The following is a 17,907-nucleotide window of genomic DNA, read 5'->3' as shown; positions in this document are numbered from 1 at the left end:
GGAACGGGGTCGGATACAGGAAAAACACAGAACCCCTTGCAGTACCTTGGATGCATCGGAAATCAAAGACGATTCATGGCGCAGAGAAGGTGAGGTATCACGTGTGATGGTGAGGGGTCAGTTCCTGAAAGCAGTGCAAGGTCGTTGAGGCTTTGGCACTTGGAGATGATGCGTTCTGCAAAGGAAGTGATGCATTGGTTGAGAGTGTGAAAGCTCGGTTGATGGAGGCGAATCGGCATCAATGATGCGTAAATGTCAAGGGTGCGATGCATTGAATCCGAGGAATTGAAGTCAAACTGCTGTGCCAAAGGCGATGCATCAGTCAAAAGCATCAGTCAAAAACTGCGCAGAGTCAAGACTGTGTCAGTGTTGGGACTGTGCACCACAGACGTCGGTGATACAGTGTGCAAGACTCACGCAGTGGCCATTCTTCAGAGGTGTCAGCAAAGTCAGAGCTGCATTGAATGTTGAGGTCAGTACATCATGCACTCAATGAGCGGTGACCATGGCTTTGGAGCAGGCAGCAGTGAATCGGCGATTTCAAAGGGATGTGCCAGTTCCAAACTGACACTTTCGGTTGATGCATCAGTTTCTTGTTGCAGCACAAAAACTCACTTCCAACAGCCCAGGACTGAATTTGGCAACACTTGGTAGAGCAGGACTCACAGGAAAGGAGCCCAGGTGCTGGTAGCACGGTGCAGGTGAAGTCTTTGCTGTCCCTGAGACTTCGGCAACAGGAGGCAAGCTCAGTTAACTCCTTGGAGAAACTTTAGATGCAGGATGTAGAGAGTAACGTCCAGTCCTCTCACTCCCAGACAAGATGCAGCAGGCAGCAGGCCAACACAGCAAATCAAGCAGCAAAGAGGCCATCCCTCTTGGCAGCACAACAGCTCTTCTCTCTTTTATAATGTCCTCAGTTTGAAAGTGTTCTGAGTATATGGTGTCAGAGGTCCAGTACTTATAGCCATTTTAGCCTTTGAAGTAGGGAGACTTCAAAGAAAGGTCTTTGTAGTGCACAAGACCCTACCCTTCCTGACCCTTGCTCCAAACTCACTATAAGGGGTAATGCATCTCTTTGTGTGGGGATAGGTACAACCATATTCAGGTGTAAGTGTCAATTCCTCCCACCACTCTAACTCAGGAAGCTTCATCAGCCTTGTGATGGGCAATCAGTATATGCAGGGCACACCTCAGCTCCCTTTGTGTGTGACTGTCTAGAGTGGATTCACAAAGCCCAGTTGTGACCCTGTTTTTAAATTGGGAGTCCAGAGGCACCAAACTCCAATTTTCTATCTGCTCTCAATTGGAAGATACACCAGTAAAGTGTTACAAGGCAGCTGCAGTGGCAGGCCTGAGACATGTCTGAAGGGCTACTTTTGTGGGTGGCACAATCAGTGCTGCAGGCCCACTAGTAGCATTTGTTTTACAGGCAGTGGGGTTATGTAGTGCGCTGTACTAGGGACTTACAATTAAATCAAATATGCCAAATCATGGACAAAACTAAATGCCATTACATTTTATACACAGAACCCATGCACGTTAGCGCTGATTAGCAGTGGTAAAGTGCCCAGAGTACTAAAACTAAAGGTGCTCAGTGTACTAAAACCAGCAAAAATGAAGTTCAGCACACAGTCACAGACAGGAGGTCAGAAGCAAAAAGACTGGGGAAACCACGGCAAAAGATGCCAGGTCTTACACTGAAATAATATATTTACACAAAATAATGAGCTAAAAGGTTCTCTCCACATTTCACTTGGGTCACTCACCTCTTGTTACCTTGCAGCTCCTCATGTGCGGAATAGTCCGATTTCTAAGAATTTGCTCTCAAAAGCTGCTGTCATGTACAAATTGCAGTGACCATTCAATATGGACAGACCGAAGTTTCCTAACAATACTTTATGGGAATTGAAGTTGCATTGTACTTGGCTGGTTTCCATCTGGGATAAAATGTGGGCCAAAGTGCATTCTACAGATAGCTCCACTATTTTAACTCAAACTTTGTTTTTTTTAATATGCTATTATTTTACACTCCAGTTTTCTTTTTAAAACTAAACTCGTTCAACAAGATATTTGTTGGCTGTGTGATACACATGCTGGTTCATACTTACATATGTTTTTTTCTCTTCCACATGTATTCCGAAATCTGAACTCATGTTTGGCAAAAGGTGGAAGTTATTACCAATGTTTCCTCACCTTTTTCATTATATAACCGTTTTTTTCAAAGGGGTATACTCTGGTCTCATAGCATATTGCTAGGAAAACTTGTAGACCTCTTAATAGCAATTGCTTGACAGGTAATTATTCTTAACTGGAAATCCAAAGAAAATATTTCTATTAGTTGTTGGTGGAATTTAGCATGTCGCAACCCCAGATAGGACAGATTAAATCTGAACTCCCTACAGTTAGCATTTAAATATGACAAACTGTGGTTACCAATTACCAATTTTTTATCTCATAGTGCTATTGTTAATGCTACTATGTCTTCACAAGACTAACCAGCTTTTTATGATGAATTTCATCTATGTTATGAGTTATTAATCATGGTATATTACAATAGAATTGTAATAGGATATTTTGTTACCATCTCTTACTTTATTATAATTGTTTCTCAATATATAATTTATATCCTTATTACTTTCCTCTTTCCACTCTCTTCTTTTTCCTTCCCTTTTTTCTCTTTCTAGCTTTCTTTCTTCTTTTCTATTATAATATCATTCAGTGTATTGACTTTTTGGTGACTCATTCATTTTGACCTTTTTATTTGACTTAATTTTAATAATCTGTTCACATCCTACTAAATTGCTGACTAAATGACGTATTGGTTTATATTCTGATTTATTGTTTTAATTCATCAATAAAAAACACAAAATAAAAAAAGAAGTGAAGAACTGTGAAATCCAAATTAAAGGCACAATTACTTGCTTTTAATGAAGCTCATTTTGCAACCAGCTATGTCATTATAGATATTGGAAGCACAGATCAAAATTAAGGACTTCACTTGAAAATGCCCTCATGAGAGGGAACGTCGGTGGATCCACTTTATTACAATTAAAATGTCTTGAGCCAAGTTGACGTTGTCCATCAGTACCACACTCTAGAACTCCCGGTTCAAATTGGGAGTTAAAAGCTACCCCAAGAAGTTATATTGAGATACTAGTTAAATTGGCTATATTATGGTGAATGTTAGTATCAGTGGTAGCAGCAATAGTAGCTGAAGTAGCCACAGTTGTATAAGTATCATTGTTATCACTATCAGCAATGTCATTTTATTATGACTCTTTGTATTATGATGATGATGAGGATGTTTATTATTATCAACAACAACAAACAACAACAACATTTATTATAAAAAATTATTATTAATATTAATATTATTTTATTTTTATTATTGTTTGTGGGTTTCTAACAAGCTAGCTTGAGCAGCGTCAGAGCTTAAGTGTCTTTAAAGCAAAAGTAACATCATCCAACATTTAGATATTAAAATATACATACCTTCCATGAGTTCTGATTCAGTATACAGAATATCTTCTTTTGTCTCCTAAAGAAAAAGAAAACAATCTCCATTTAAAAAACGAATTTTGAAATCTAATGCAACATTCACAACACAAATTTACTTGAAGGAGTACTCCTCCCTGATAACCTTAGAATATTCATATTTCTGCACTCCGAATTCTCGCCGTAACAGTTTTGGTCATTAGTCAAGGCTCACAGTTTAAATCTGGACTCATATGAAGCATAGTAGCACCCTTTTTTGGATCAAATAAAGTGAGTACTGGAAGTGCAATGTTAAGCCTTGATCTCTGCCACAAATATGGACCAACGGGTGCTTTAAATTGGTGAGCAACTCCTTAAAGTGTGGTAAATAGTTGTTGGCACTGGAACATTCTGTTCTGTTTCTGGCTGAAAAGTAACAGCATTTTTGGTGGCTGAAAAGTAATAGCATTGTTGGTATCTTTAATGGAAAATTTCAACATGATAACTCACCACAAAATAAAATAGCAGCACAGCAGAAACATAGCAAGGACAACACACCAAAGCAGTCAAAACAGAACAAAAATCAACAAGCTCAGAACAACACAATGCAGCCTCAATATTAAATATTATAGTAAAAAATAACACAGTATATCATCACCAAAACAAAATGTCTCACAACAAATGTACACAAATATTATTATCACATATTAGTAGGGTCACTGGAATTATGTGATCTTGCAGCTGGGAGTTTTTCATCCTGCATTGTACAGTTTCCCAGAGTATTCTGCTTTTAATCATGCAATAGGGAAGGAGAAATAAAGAGCTTTCAACCTCCTTCCTGTACAATTATTTCTTCGTAGGTTCCCTGTGACTTTACCTCCAGGGAGTTACATTTTTCAACTCCTCAGTGAGAAGTGGCCGATGATGATGCATGTTGCCTCAATGAGTGAGGGCATTCACCCTTTTTAGGGAAGACCCTTAGATTTGGGCTTCTTCCATCTAGGTATCAAATTCTCATAAGCAGGATCCCAGTATCCCATTTAAACTCTTTTTCCAAGTGCTTTGTTTGTGTTATTCTTATTTTTTATTGAGGATGTGCAAGAATATTTACATTACATCACAACATTTCTTGAAAAAACAAGCAAATAATAGCGACATAATTGATCAAAATTCAATTTTTAACAATTTCCGAGACCTACTAACTTTGAAGCTTTAAGCTACTTCACTAAATCATTTTCTCAGGATTTTAAAAAAAGTATTTCATTATGTTGATGCTGAGATGGCTGATCTTGATCATTTTCTCCTATCATTGAAGAAGTTTAGGTGCGGTAAGTAGATTTCCATAACAACAATATAATAGATTGGGCAAGAGTAATAGCTGTAAAGAACATGAGGCCACATAGACAAAGGTAAGTGTTTACGATTACTTAATAGAGACTGTTTGCAATTTGCTTTTTGGTCATCGCAAAGACCCATGTACAAATGTGTGGTTTTCACATTTTGCGATGGGACGCAAATAAATCTACCACATGAGTATTAGCTAGGCCTTGGTTTGCGACCCACTTTTAATTGCAAAAATAACAGGGATAGTGGCCAGCTGGAGTCAGCAGACCACCATGTCTGTGATTGCTTTTAAATAAAGCACTTTTCTTTTAAATGCATCCTGTTTTCCTTGAAGGAAAACAGGATGCATTTCAAAAAGAAAAATGAAAAGTTGTCTTTTCATTTTTTAAGAGGCTGCAGAAGTCCATGGGACCACTGCAGACTCTTAAAAAATCTTTTTGCAACCATTCACAAAGGAGAAGGGTTTTCCTTGGGGACCTCTTCCCATTTGCAAATGGGTTACCACCTACTTACACTAGGCAGTAAAATGCAAATGTTTTGTGACCGCATTTCTGTCACAAAACATTCACTCATACTACTGCGGTTCGGTGTTAGGAACGGGTGCCCTAAACACGCCCCTTCCGAATACCAAAATGCATACACCATTTGCGCTTCAGTTATTGGTTACCAAATTGTAAATAGAGATTTGTACATTTCAAAACATTTTGTGTTTGCAACTGGACCGATTCTGTGAATCAACCCATTTGCGAACACAAAAATGCTTTGTACATGTGATCTATGGTCTGCTTATGAATATTCATCCAAATATCATGCTCTAATGAACCAAAGCAGACAGCTCCAGGAGAGTGGCGTAATTGAACCCCAGATTTAGAACCCAATTGTCTAAAAATATTTTGCCAATAGTTCTGTATTTGGGGACATACCAGGAACATATTCCACCAGTCTTCAATTAAATTATTAGTGCATCAAAGACATGCAGATGGAATAGTGGTGCAAAGAGTATGTATTTGTTCAGAGTGTACTCTAACATCCATTTTTTCATAAATAATAAATATTGAAAGCTGGAACTATGTAAAGCTGTATATGATATTCTATTAAGTCTCAGCCAATCTATATAAGTAAAATATTTCCTTCACCCAACCACCTATTTAAATATTGGCCATCTTCATCACCCCAACTTGACTACAGTGTGCTAGGCAAGTGAAGGATACAACTGTTAATAATTCTTGTAGTTCAATCAGGGGAGTCTCAGAATGTAAATTCTGAGTTTGCCATCTCTAGAATAGTCTAATGTTTTTTTAATGAAAATTAACCAAACTCTTATATCTCACGTTCTTTTGAAGTTTCACTAATTTAATAAAACACTGTGAGCATGCTATTTCCTTGTCCCTAATCATTCTAAGTATAACTGAATTACCAGAAGCTATCACATTTGTAGCAAGGGACCTTAGGGGCCCGTAGTGGGCCCTCCTTCCCCCCAGCTCTCAGCTGTCGGTTTTGTGCGGCACCTATGGTGCCCCCTACATATACAAAAACAACAATTGATGGACAGAATGCAGAACAATGTCATACATTCACCCCAGTACAGAGATCTGGGCCTAAATCCATCAGTTTTTTGCTCACCATGCCATTCCAGTTTGAACCCAGCCATATGCAAATCAGTCTTGACCCTGTGCCCACTGGCAACGTGAGCAAGGGACCCCCGTCCAGCATGCCCAGATCTCTGTATTCGGGTGAATGCATGACATTGTTCTGCATTCTGTCAATCAATTGTTGTTTTTGCATTTGTCACCCCGAGTAGGACAGGTATGCCCAGATGTGGGTCCCTTGCTCACTTTGCCAGTGGATTCAAGCTAGCCTGGCTGATGAAGGGTGTTACCCAGAAACCGGTCCCAGAATGCTTGTTTCTGATTCAGGGAAGACCTGGCTAGGCAGTTCGGTCTGGGCTGCTCCCATGAGGTACAGGGTCAAGACTGATTTTCATATAGCTGGGTCTGACTGAGGTGGTGGAGTGAGCTAAAGAATGATGATGAATTCAACCCAGATCTGTGACTGGGGGTGAGTGTCTGAAAAGTTTCAGCGCTCCATCCATCATCTCCTTGTGTTTGCTTTGTTGGCCCACCTACATATCGCTGCACCATGTGGCATGTACCGCTGTTAGACTTTGGTGTGTTTCCCATGTCTTTTTGCTTTCTGCCCTCCCAGGTTTTGACTCTGTTTTGCTGGTTTTGTGTCTCGCCGCACTTTTTCACTTCTGTTCGGTGTTGAAGTGCAAGTGCTCCTGTTGTAAATTGTGTTATGGATTGATGTTTCCATGGCTGGCATATTTGATTTATTGCTAAGTCCCTATTAAAGTGCCTCTGAGAGTGCCAGGGCCTGTAAATCAAATGCTACTAGTGGGCCTCCAGCACTGATTGTGCCACCCACAGAAGTAGCCCTGTAAAGGCAACTCAGACCTGCCACTGCATAGTCTGAGTGCAGTTGTAAACAATGATCCCTCTAATTTTTCTTTCTTATGTGCGGAAATAGAATGTTGGTGAGCCCTCTTTTATTGCCTGTGTGCGCAACTGAGTGATAAGATGTGCAACAAGGCAAGTCGATCCGCTACCACTTATAGGTAAATAACAAGCATTGGCACTGTCAATAAGCCTTGCTTTTAAATTAAAGTGACTTCTTGCTCACTGATTGGTTTAGGCACTGAATAAGTCATCACACATGCACCCTGTCAATCATCCTTGCACTTGTGCATCCATATATCACTTATTCATTCTTGCATTCACCAACTTACAGAACCACAATACAGACCATACACAAGTTGAGCCACATTTGCAAGATAAATTGAAAGAATAAAAGTAGAAAAAATACAACATGCTATCGGCTAAAAATGGCAGACATATGTGTGCAATAATAAAGTTAAACAAAGCAGCTCATTTCTTGCCCTCTGTTTATGCCTTCTCCGCTCATTTCTTGCCCTCTGTGCCTTCTCTACTCGTTTCTTACCCTCTTTTTGTCTTTTCTGCCCATTTCATGCCCTCTGTTTCTGACTTCACTGCTCGTATCTTGCCCTCTTTTTGCCTTTTTTGCCCGTTTCTTGAACTCTGTTTGTGCCTTCTCTGCTCATTTCTTGCCCTCTTTTTGCCTTTTCTGCTCAATTCTTGACCTCTGTTTGTGCCTTCTCTGTTTGTTTCTTGCCCTCTTTTTGTCTTTTCTTCTCGTTTCTTGCCCTCTTTTTGTCTTTACTGTTCACTTCTTGCCCTCTGTTTCTGCCTTCTCTGTTCATTTCTCACCCTCTGGTTGCCTTTTCTGCGCACTTCTTGCTCTCCTTTTTGCTTTTTTCTGCTTGTCTCTTGCCCTCTTCCTGCCGTTTTCACCCTCCCGCTGCCTAGCGCCCCTCCTTTCCCCCCAGGACACCTTCCATGGCGGAGTTCAGAAACAAACCCTAAACTTGGCTTTTTGACGGAGGCCTTGCATCCCAGCACCCAGATATCCTTAGGGGTGACAGTGCTGCACACTAAAAATGCTGAGTGATTGATTGATTAAAATAAAGATATTTTAAAAAAGGTTATGATTGTTTGAAAAATGTTGATTTGCAATGTTTCTAATGGAGGTGAGTGGGAGAACTTGGTGAACTGGTTTGTGGGAAAAGCCAAAGGCCTATTGTTTGGGAAGTCCATTGCCAGTCCTTGCTTTCTGGCTCACGTTCCGAAGTACTTGACGTTTGTTTTTATAATCAGATAAGTAATATTACGAACTCATTCCTCAAATTCCCCTAAATGCCTGATGACCTTTTAAGTACTTAGTACCTGGGCAAGTAATTTCAGTGGCCACTTAGAGTGTACTCTCTGCTAAGCCTAAAATATTTGCCCTATTTGTTCATCTTTTACTTTGTCATGTGTATACAGTTAGCAATAACCTGTTTCGCTAATAAAAGATATGAAAAGGGCATTCACTTGTTCCTACTCTGTCTGGGCCCCCAAAAACCCTTGAACTAGCCCTGCGGCTGTGTGTGTAATCGCTGCCTAAGTGTCAATGGCACATACTGCAGAGCTCCTGGCAGTTTCGAGAAGTGGAATGAAAAACTAACATATTGAGCAGTTTGAGGCGGGAGACACGAATGTGAATGGCAGCATGCAGTAGGGCGCATTTTAGGAGTCACTGCATATGTAACAGAGTAACAATAACAGCTGAAGGTGCTGTTCTGGATGGAAGCATCTTACAAACAGTAAAAGCACATGTGAAGCCAGTGACGCCACACTGTGCAAAAAAAAGAGAAGAACTGGAGAAATCTAGAGGTGGCCTGGTCGGAGGCAGTGATATAAGGTGCAGCACGCTGGTGAAGAGTGTTTAACAAGTCACTGCAGAGGTGAATGGCCAGCAAAAATAGCAGAGGCTGCTGAACTGAGACAAGCCAGCATACCGACTGATAAGGCCTCAGACAAGCATGTGTGACGCCACAGCCAAACACAGAAGGAGAAAACAAAAGGAGGAGGCAGCTCTGCCAAGTACCTACGCATCAGGCGTTAGACTAACGCATTTCAGTGTGGTGATCCGCATCACCACACTGAAATGCCAACTCATGCATTATGCAAAGCTAAGGAGTTAGGTCCTGGGACATGGAGTAGGCTGGACCGTATATATTTAAAAAAAAAAAAAAATCGCCTATAGCATTGTTACTTTCAAAAATACTTTAAGGAACAAACAAAAGTAATTCTTAGTTTGTCCGGGTACTTTTATTTATACCCTTTGAACTATCCAATTCTTTTTATATTTTCTTTATCGCATTTGTGTATGAAAAGGAACGTGTACGTGTTTAAACGGTACACGTAGGATGTATTTTGTCTAAGTTTCATTAATGAAGATGTGGATTGTAAATATGTGTTTGTAAATATTGTTGTATATATGTGTAGATTTTGTTGAATGTATAATTGTTCCTTTTCATACACAAATGCGATAAAGAAAATATAAAAAGAATTGGATAATTCAAAGGGTATGAATAAAAGTACCTGGACAAACTAAAAATTATTTTTGTTTGTTCCTTAAAGTATTTTTGAAAGTAAGAATGGTATAGGCGATTTTTGTGTTTTTTGAACTCATGCATTATAGCGCTTCAGTTGTAAAGCTGAGAGCACTGCTATAATTATAAAGCACCATAGATGCTGTTGCGGCGGTGCGCAGTGTGCGCTGCTGCCGGCAAATTAAGGGTGCTCTTTGGCTGAGCTATAGCTTAGTTCAGCTGTACAGAGTGGTGTGCTACAATGTTACAAAGTTACAAATACACCACCGTGCCGCGATATCCCTTACGTCAGAGGAGGACGGGTCAGAGCTCAATGGCTACCTAGTGTCTTGACTGACAAGTGACTTTAGGCGGGCCTGGCTCCAGCTTCCTGAGGTGGGAACGGGTGGGCCACCACGCAGATCCAGGTTGGCTGATGGAGCAATCATGATACCGTCCCAATGGCTGACTACCGCAAACAATAACGGCTTACTTTTAGTAGCTTGCACACCTGCGTTATCCGGCAGCTGCTACCGGCCCCGGCCCCACTGGCGCCATCATGGATACAGGTGTGTAATCAGGGCTGAGCAGAAGAATCATTGTCACAGGACTGAGCCAGTCAGTCCACGGTACTCAGCATAATCATTGCTTACAGCCAGCGGGGCCACCAATTGCTGTTGTCCGTGGTCCCAGTCAGGTCAGTGTTTATTTTATATTGATATATCCTCATGGCCTGTGTTTCGCAGCACCTTGGGTGTTTCTCTGTGGAGCCTTGAGAGAGCGGTTATCTGAAGCGATTTGTGGCTTGTTTTATTTCTTGGTCAAGTAGCCCCCTCTCCCCCCCCATTTCTTGACAGCACCAGGTCTCTCTTCCTCACAGGCAGAGGGAAAAAAGTCAGAAGCCGCACATGAAGGTGGATTCTTCACTTAGGTAATCCAGAAACCCTCAGTCTGCCCGGCCAGATCAGCTATCACAGCACAGCAAACCATTTTTCATACGAAACGCATATTTATTAGAGCGTCTTGTAAAATAGCATAGGCTGTGTCTGGTTTATTCTTGGTGCCCAATTAAATGGCACCGTTTACTTTCGATTTATTAGGGCATCTTCTTAAAATACAAAGAATTTCGGGCAATTATTCTAATGGAAATGGACAGTGCAAACATAGGTGCACTGCTCACCCAGTTATACGTGGACAGTGTGGATCATGTCAATCACAGTGCCTTCCCATAAAGTACAGCTGCCTGCTTAGTTGTGACCTAAATGTGTGTCTCCCACTCTCAGCTGATGAATGCAGCTGTGCTTACTGCTCATGTCGCTGTGTGTGAGTCTGCGAGTCACGCAGCTTTCAGTGTGCCTTATCTTTTGTCTGCAATTTTGGTTAGAGTCTGATAAAGCGAAGTTGTTTATATTTCTTACGTTTTGCAGCAGTTAACTTAGTTTCTCGTTGCTCAAATTGGTGATCTTTCTGATATTTATGTGTTCCCCTTGTCTTCATTGCTTGATTTTGCTTGCGATAAACTGAATGCCATTAGTTTAGGAAACAATAACACCTGTTATATAGAGATGTGAGAAGAGCCAAAAGTGCAGTGAAAAAATGCTATATAAAAATCAGCGTATTATTATGGATTCTCTAGTAAAGCACAATTTACTAGTTTCCTTTTCAGTGTGGTAGGATGCTATATTTTTTTATTGGACTTAAAAAATAAGTTTAGTATTGCATCTTAAATACATGAGCTTTCACAACGCTCCTCTTCCTATGCCAGACCAGTAAAATGAATCACATACGAAAACGAACATGCAGGCATCATTTTCAGATCAGTCGGGTGACAAAAAAAATGTATCTGACACAGCATGTAATGCTATCACTATCTGTTACATGAGAGCGATTTAGCAATACACATTTTTAGGATCGATATATTTATTGGAATAGTGGATAAATATCTTTTGTTTTAATTTCTGAATGTAATCGTTTCAGTTAAGGGCACCGCTGTCCTGATTAACGACAGTCTAATTATATTTTACACCACCTTTTACTTCACTTTAAAAGCTTGAAAGATTTCTCATATACTTTCAGCAAACAATATTCTCAATTTTATTTATAATGACATACTCAGTGTCACTCATAGTCATTAAAATTCACTCATAATTACTCTAAAATTATGAAGATGTCACAAGTGGCAACCTGAAACCTTGGCAGCTATGTGGAGGAGCCAGAGGTCCGTGGACTTTGCAAACAAAACTCAGGCTGCAGAGAAAGCTGTGGGAATTCTCTCCTGCTGTTTAATGACAGCGTTGCAGGCATTTAAACATCCCCCATTAGCATTTCAAAAGACGAAAAATACGTCTTTAGAAATGCATTTGGAAGCGCAGCAGCATCACAATGATCCACAATTCAAAGGCTCCACTGAAGTATTTACTGAATGCATGGAATCCTTTGAAGTGCGCGCTGATTGTAGTGTCTGCGCGGAGGGAAACCTAGGTGGGTGCACCCGCTCAGGCACGCAGTTTAGGGGGAACCATGGTTGTAACTGCCATTTTGACCTGGCAAGTGCACGCACGTGACAGGCCCTAATCTTCCATTTTCCTACATGTTAGTCACTCCTATGGTAGGCCCAGGTACCCCTGTGGGCTGGGTGCACTGTATCTGAAAGGTAGGACATGCCCTGGTGTGTGTGGCATGTCCTGATAGTGAAATAATGCCAATCTAGTTTTTCACTAATGCAAGGCTACCTGTTCCCATAGGATCGAACAGGGAGTTTGCTTATAACATCTTATAAAATACCTACCCCTGGCAACCAGGTAGGAAAATAAAGTTTAGTATACCGGAACTCAGAAAGTTAAAATTAATAGGTTAGTGAACATGGCTTTTATATTCTGTGTTTGAAAATACCACTTTTAGAAACTAGGTATTTTCTTTCTTAGCCATCCAGTGTACCTCTGCTAGGATGTGTATTGACTGCTGGCTGTGGGGTTGACAGGAGATGGGGATGTGCAGTGGCTCCAGGGAGTCTGATGAGTCAGGGCTGGGCTGAATAGGCCTGGGCTGCATTTAGAGTAGGGGGAGGAGACATCCTTTCACCTGAATGGGCCTGGTCTGCCTTCCACAATGCTGTCTCCACCACCTGCCAGGAAGCTGGGCCATGGAGGACAGAACTGGTTTGGACTAAGCACAGGCACTCTCTGCCTGAGAGAACAAAGAATTTTGTAGTATACATACTGGGTCCCAGACCCCAGAACTTTAGAACTCGCTGGAATTAAGGAACCGGACAAGAAGAAGAGCTGGAACAGCTGCCAGGAGGAGTACTGCCCCTTTGCTGTGTTGTTGCTTTGTTGGGTTGGCCTGCAGTTGCTGCTTCTACCTTGGGCAGTGAAAGAACTGGACTGGACTGAACTTTCTTTACTTGGGATGAGTAGCTCCAATGGCTTGACGAAGAGCTTATCTCCTGGTCTGAAGTCCCAGGGGTTGCAAAGACTACTTCTGGAAACAATGTTTCAGTTGCCACAGAGAAGGAAAACACAACTGACTCTGTCACCGACTCCGTCGCTGGCTCTGTGTCCTGACAGCATCGCAGAAGGTTATGTGCAAATGCTGTACACACTACCTCTGATATAAGCCTGACTGCTTGTGCCAACCTACCAAAAGGGTGAGCAGGGGTTATCTTAGGAGAGTAACTCCCTTATCCTGAGTAGGAGGAAGGGTCCCTACTTGGACAAAGGTGCAAACCCTTGCCAACTAGAGACCCTCATTTCGAACATTAAATGTCAAACTCCCATTAGAATCCATTCACTGCAAATTGCAGATTAACAGTGCTCTGCAACAGCCTGGAATCACTGTGGTCTCTACTGTAAATAAGGTATTAAAAGGTTGCCATGCAAACATTCCGCTCATGATTTATAAGCAACTGCACAGACATGGAGAAACTTTGCATCCACACTCTTGTGAGCCCACAAAGAGGCTCCCAATCTTGGCAGTCACACTACTGCAACCAGTGCTGCAATGTAACGTGTTTATCTTCTCTTGATGTGGTCCAACTTAAGTGCCTCCCAATGCAGAACCTGGGCATTAAAAGCTCTGCTCAACCGATCAAGAGGTAGAGTAAGATCAGGATGGTGAGGGGATTCTGCAGCTTCCTGAACCTATTAGAGGAATACCAGTGTCTTGCTCTGTCTGTGCAGCAGTTAGCCTCATTGGGTGGGAAGTACTGGGCTGGGAGGTCTGCCTAACAGGAATACCTGTGTACAAAAAAATTGCCAACTTCACCTTACTTGACACCACCCAATTGAGGAAAACAAACCAGTATTACTATATGGTCTGTTTGGTATATTTACTTAATACCTTTTTGCTTTTTATTTCATTATATTAAAAAATGTTTAGGTACAAAAAAGACACTTAAATACATTCAACAATTCCAACATAAACTTTCAAAGCCGAGTATAAATCTGCTGTGTCCATTGGCCTCGCGGCCATCTTGTAACGTGTTATTTATATGCATGCCTACAATAGATGGGGGCCATCTTGGAACGGACTAGTTTCCAAGCTTGATGGGGGCCATCTTGGAACGGACTAATTTCCAAGTTTGCTAGTGTGTTGTCTTGCTGTACCCACGTTTTATTATTCAGTATTCCAGTAATGCCCCATACTTTTCAATGTACATATGGCAGTCTACAGAAGTTAATTTATCAGATTAGTTCGGGGGTCAGTCATTCATTATAATCGCGAAACCTCAGACAATGTATTTAGCCCGGTTAAAGCGCTGTTAAATTTCAAAATCAGATAGGCCTCTTTATGCAGAAGTAGCTTTTCTGAGTCAATCGGACATTTTAACTGATTCAAGATGGCCGCGAGGCCAATGGACACAGCAGATTTATACTCGGCATACACAACAAAGAGGTAAGATGCGTGATACATTTATGCGAATAGATACTAAGCTACATGCATCAGACACTTAATTTGTGTTTCCGTGTAATCACAGGAGAACAGCGACGGAGGGGAACACTGCAATTGCGAAGTAAAACAAGATGTTTTTTTAAATACAGCGCGGGACCGCGCATTTAAAGAAAGCAAGTATGCCTTACCGATTTAGAAGCAATGCGGAAACATTTATATAAAATGAGTGCACACGGGTGATAGAACTTTCCCCCGTTTGTCTTTGAATAATTTGTAGGAACACGAGGACCACTCCTTCCGTTGTATAAAATAAATCCGAGACGTGCAGCACCCCGCGCATGAAGGCGCTGAAGTAAAAAGAGGTATGCCTTTAAAATCGTCTTTATGGGAGAACTAGCAGACAAACAAACTTAGTGGAAAAACTTATATTAAATTAAATGTTTCCATTCCTTCACAGTTATCGTAATTATTACGAAAAAATCTATCAGGGTGCAAACACGAACATAAAGATCGTAAAAGGTAGGCTGTGTAGCAATGCTTTTGCATACGAACTCCCGAGCTCTCAAAGAAAATAAAAATCCTGATAATGATACTTTACATTATAGATAAAGAAACACATGATCTAGAAAGTGAATTCTAGAACATACGACCAGCAACGATTCAGGTACTGGTTTCGTCATTTCGCGAATGGTAGAGAGGTGATTGACAAGAATTCTATTCAAATACTAAAATAGAATTTCATTTTTAATTTTTTACATATATCCTGTAGATAAATAAAAGAGACAGAGCCCTGATGAGAACCCATAAAGTGACAGGAATGGGTTCGAAACGCGTCGGCTTTTGAATCAGGAATGCATTAATTTCAGCACATTTAATGACTTTGACAAATTTAATATGCATTAATTTGCTACTTGTTTAATAATAGTATCTAAATGTTCACTTTGTCCTTTGTTTAGTTAGATATCATTTATGTGAGTCTAATTGTTGATCCAAATGAATATGGTGTTTATATATGTAATGTAATTTATGTGGTGTTTATATATGCAATGTGGAATGTAATTTGCTTTGAAAATTTATGTTGGAATTGTTGAATGTATTTAAGTGTCTTTTTTGTACCTAACCTTTTTTGAATATAATGAAATAAAAAGCAAAAAGGTATTAAGTAAATATACCAAACAGACCATATAGTAATACTGGTTTGTTTTCCTCAATTGGGAGGTGTCAAGTAAGGTGAAGTTGGCAATTTTTTTGTACACATTTAATTGATGGTCCAGCTGACTTCATGGTTAAGGACCTAACTCCTTAGTGTCAGATAACAGGAATACCTAGCATCCCCGTCATGCTATGTACTTTAGTCTTAGTCAGGACTACCCCAACCAATGGCAATTGTTGCTATCCTTATCACCCTTTATTGTGTTTCTATATCTAAGATTACATATCACATCACCATTACCCCTATCATGAATATTGCACAATGGAATTTGCCACTTTGTAGTTATACGTAAGCCAGAGTTTCCATAGGAAGAACATTTTTGGTTCTACCAATAACTTTGGCACCATATGATGAATCTTCAAGAAACTTTCCAAAAACAAAGTTCATCCACCTCGACTGCTAGGAGAGATCCCCACATTGATACACTCAGACCAGATGAGCTTCATGCCCCAAGAAACTACTAAACATAATATCAGACAAGTTTATAATGCCCTAGCCTTGGCGGAAAAACTGAGTTGGCTGAGGGTGGTCTTCTTGGCGGATATCAAAAATGCTTTTGATTAAATGGGATGGGACTATCTGTTTTCTTTTCCCCACCACATTAATTTTTGGCAGTAATTCATTACATGCATTAAATTACTGTATACAAATCTCACTGCCTGTGTCTGAATAGGTAGTGCAACATCAGAGTCTTTCCGGATTTACAGGTGGACAGACAGGGATGCCCGCTCTCACCACTTCTGTTCGCCATATATCTCCTGGCAGAGTGGCTTTGTATTGATGCCCAGGTGTGAGGCTTCAAGTGGGATGCCTGGATTGCAGATAGAGTAGCCATATATGTCGATGATTCGTTGACTTTCCTGATGGATCCTGACTTATTGGGTCCACAGTTGATCCAGAGACTAAAGATTTTTGGGGTAACATCAGCCTTTATGTTAATAAATCCAAGTCACTGGTCTTTCTGGCCAATTCCTACCACCAGTACCTCGACTTGGTGACGGAATTGCAAACTATCATGAGCGGGTTTTGATACTTGCGAGTGTATGTCACTCTAAACGCCACAACAGTGAGGAAAATGAACCTTCAACTGTTGCTGGACAGATTGGCTACAGATTGGCTACGGATGAAATTGTGGCCAGAGCTCTCCTTGTAGCTCCTGGGTAGATCGGGCATTTTTAAAATTGTGTTGCTCCCCGGTTCCTATAGAAACTACATAACAACCCATATGCAGTTCCTATAGAAACTACATAACAACCCATATGCACTTTAACAATCCATCTTTCATAAACTAAACTCCATTCTGTAGCGCATTTTGTGGAATCTAAGGAAATGCTTTGAGTTCACCTTTGAGGGTGGAATTGTAACACGTGGCTTAGAATCATACTATAGGGCATCCCAGTTGGTGATCATCAATTAATGGTGATATGACAACCAAGACAGGTCCACTTAAGCCACTGAAAGGTGGGCACTATAATTCAACACTTACTATACGGAGGCAGGATGCAACCACAACTCCTACGACGACCCAAGTAGTCATACAAATATGGAGGTTTTCCCTAAGATGCATGGAGTGGCTAAACAAACTGATAGAGTCAACCTTTCTGCAGATGGCTGATGTGTTGAGTCAGGTGGTTGCATTAGGGGGATTTCGTGGGTGGGATGCCATTGACATCTCTACTCTAGGGTACCAAATGCAGGGCACAGTACTTAAAACCTCTTGGACCCTGCAGAGGGAGGCGGACCTCCATCATAGCCAGTTTTATCTTTACCTGCAAATTTGGCATGCTCTGACGCAATGCAATTCAAACCTTGAAACACTTCTCAGATTTAGCCCTTTAGAGGAGAAACTACTTAAGGGTGAACTGCCGGACCATAAAGTGACACAACTTTATCAAATACTGGTTCATCATACCCTTTTGAGGCGCTTCTCTCAGCCTAGGAGAGAGATGTTGATGCTCTTGGAGATGAAAACTGGGCTGAGGGTATAGGAACT

General features: G+C 40.9%; 1 protein-coding gene across 1 annotated transcript in view; it reads right to left on the bottom strand.

Annotated features, from left to right (window-relative positions):
• Nucleotides 1–17,907, bottom strand: part of LOC144775420 (tumor necrosis factor ligand superfamily member 4-like) — a 158,449-nt gene that overhangs the window by 17,002 nt on the left and 123,540 nt on the right. The window contains exon 2 of the mRNA XM_078659227.1: nucleotides 3,493–3,538. Within this exon, the coding sequence (XP_078515353.1) occupies nucleotides 3,493–3,538 (46 nt within the window). The remainder of the gene's footprint in view (nucleotides 1–3,492; nucleotides 3,539–17,907) is intronic.

Source organism: Lissotriton helveticus, chromosome 1_1 (genome assembly GCF_964261635.1).
Source record: "Lissotriton helveticus chromosome 1_1, aLisHel1.1, whole genome shotgun sequence".
Taxonomy (NCBI): domain Eukaryota; kingdom Metazoa; phylum Chordata; class Amphibia; order Caudata; family Salamandridae; genus Lissotriton; species Lissotriton helveticus.
This window is presented reverse-complemented; position numbering and strand designations above follow the sequence as displayed.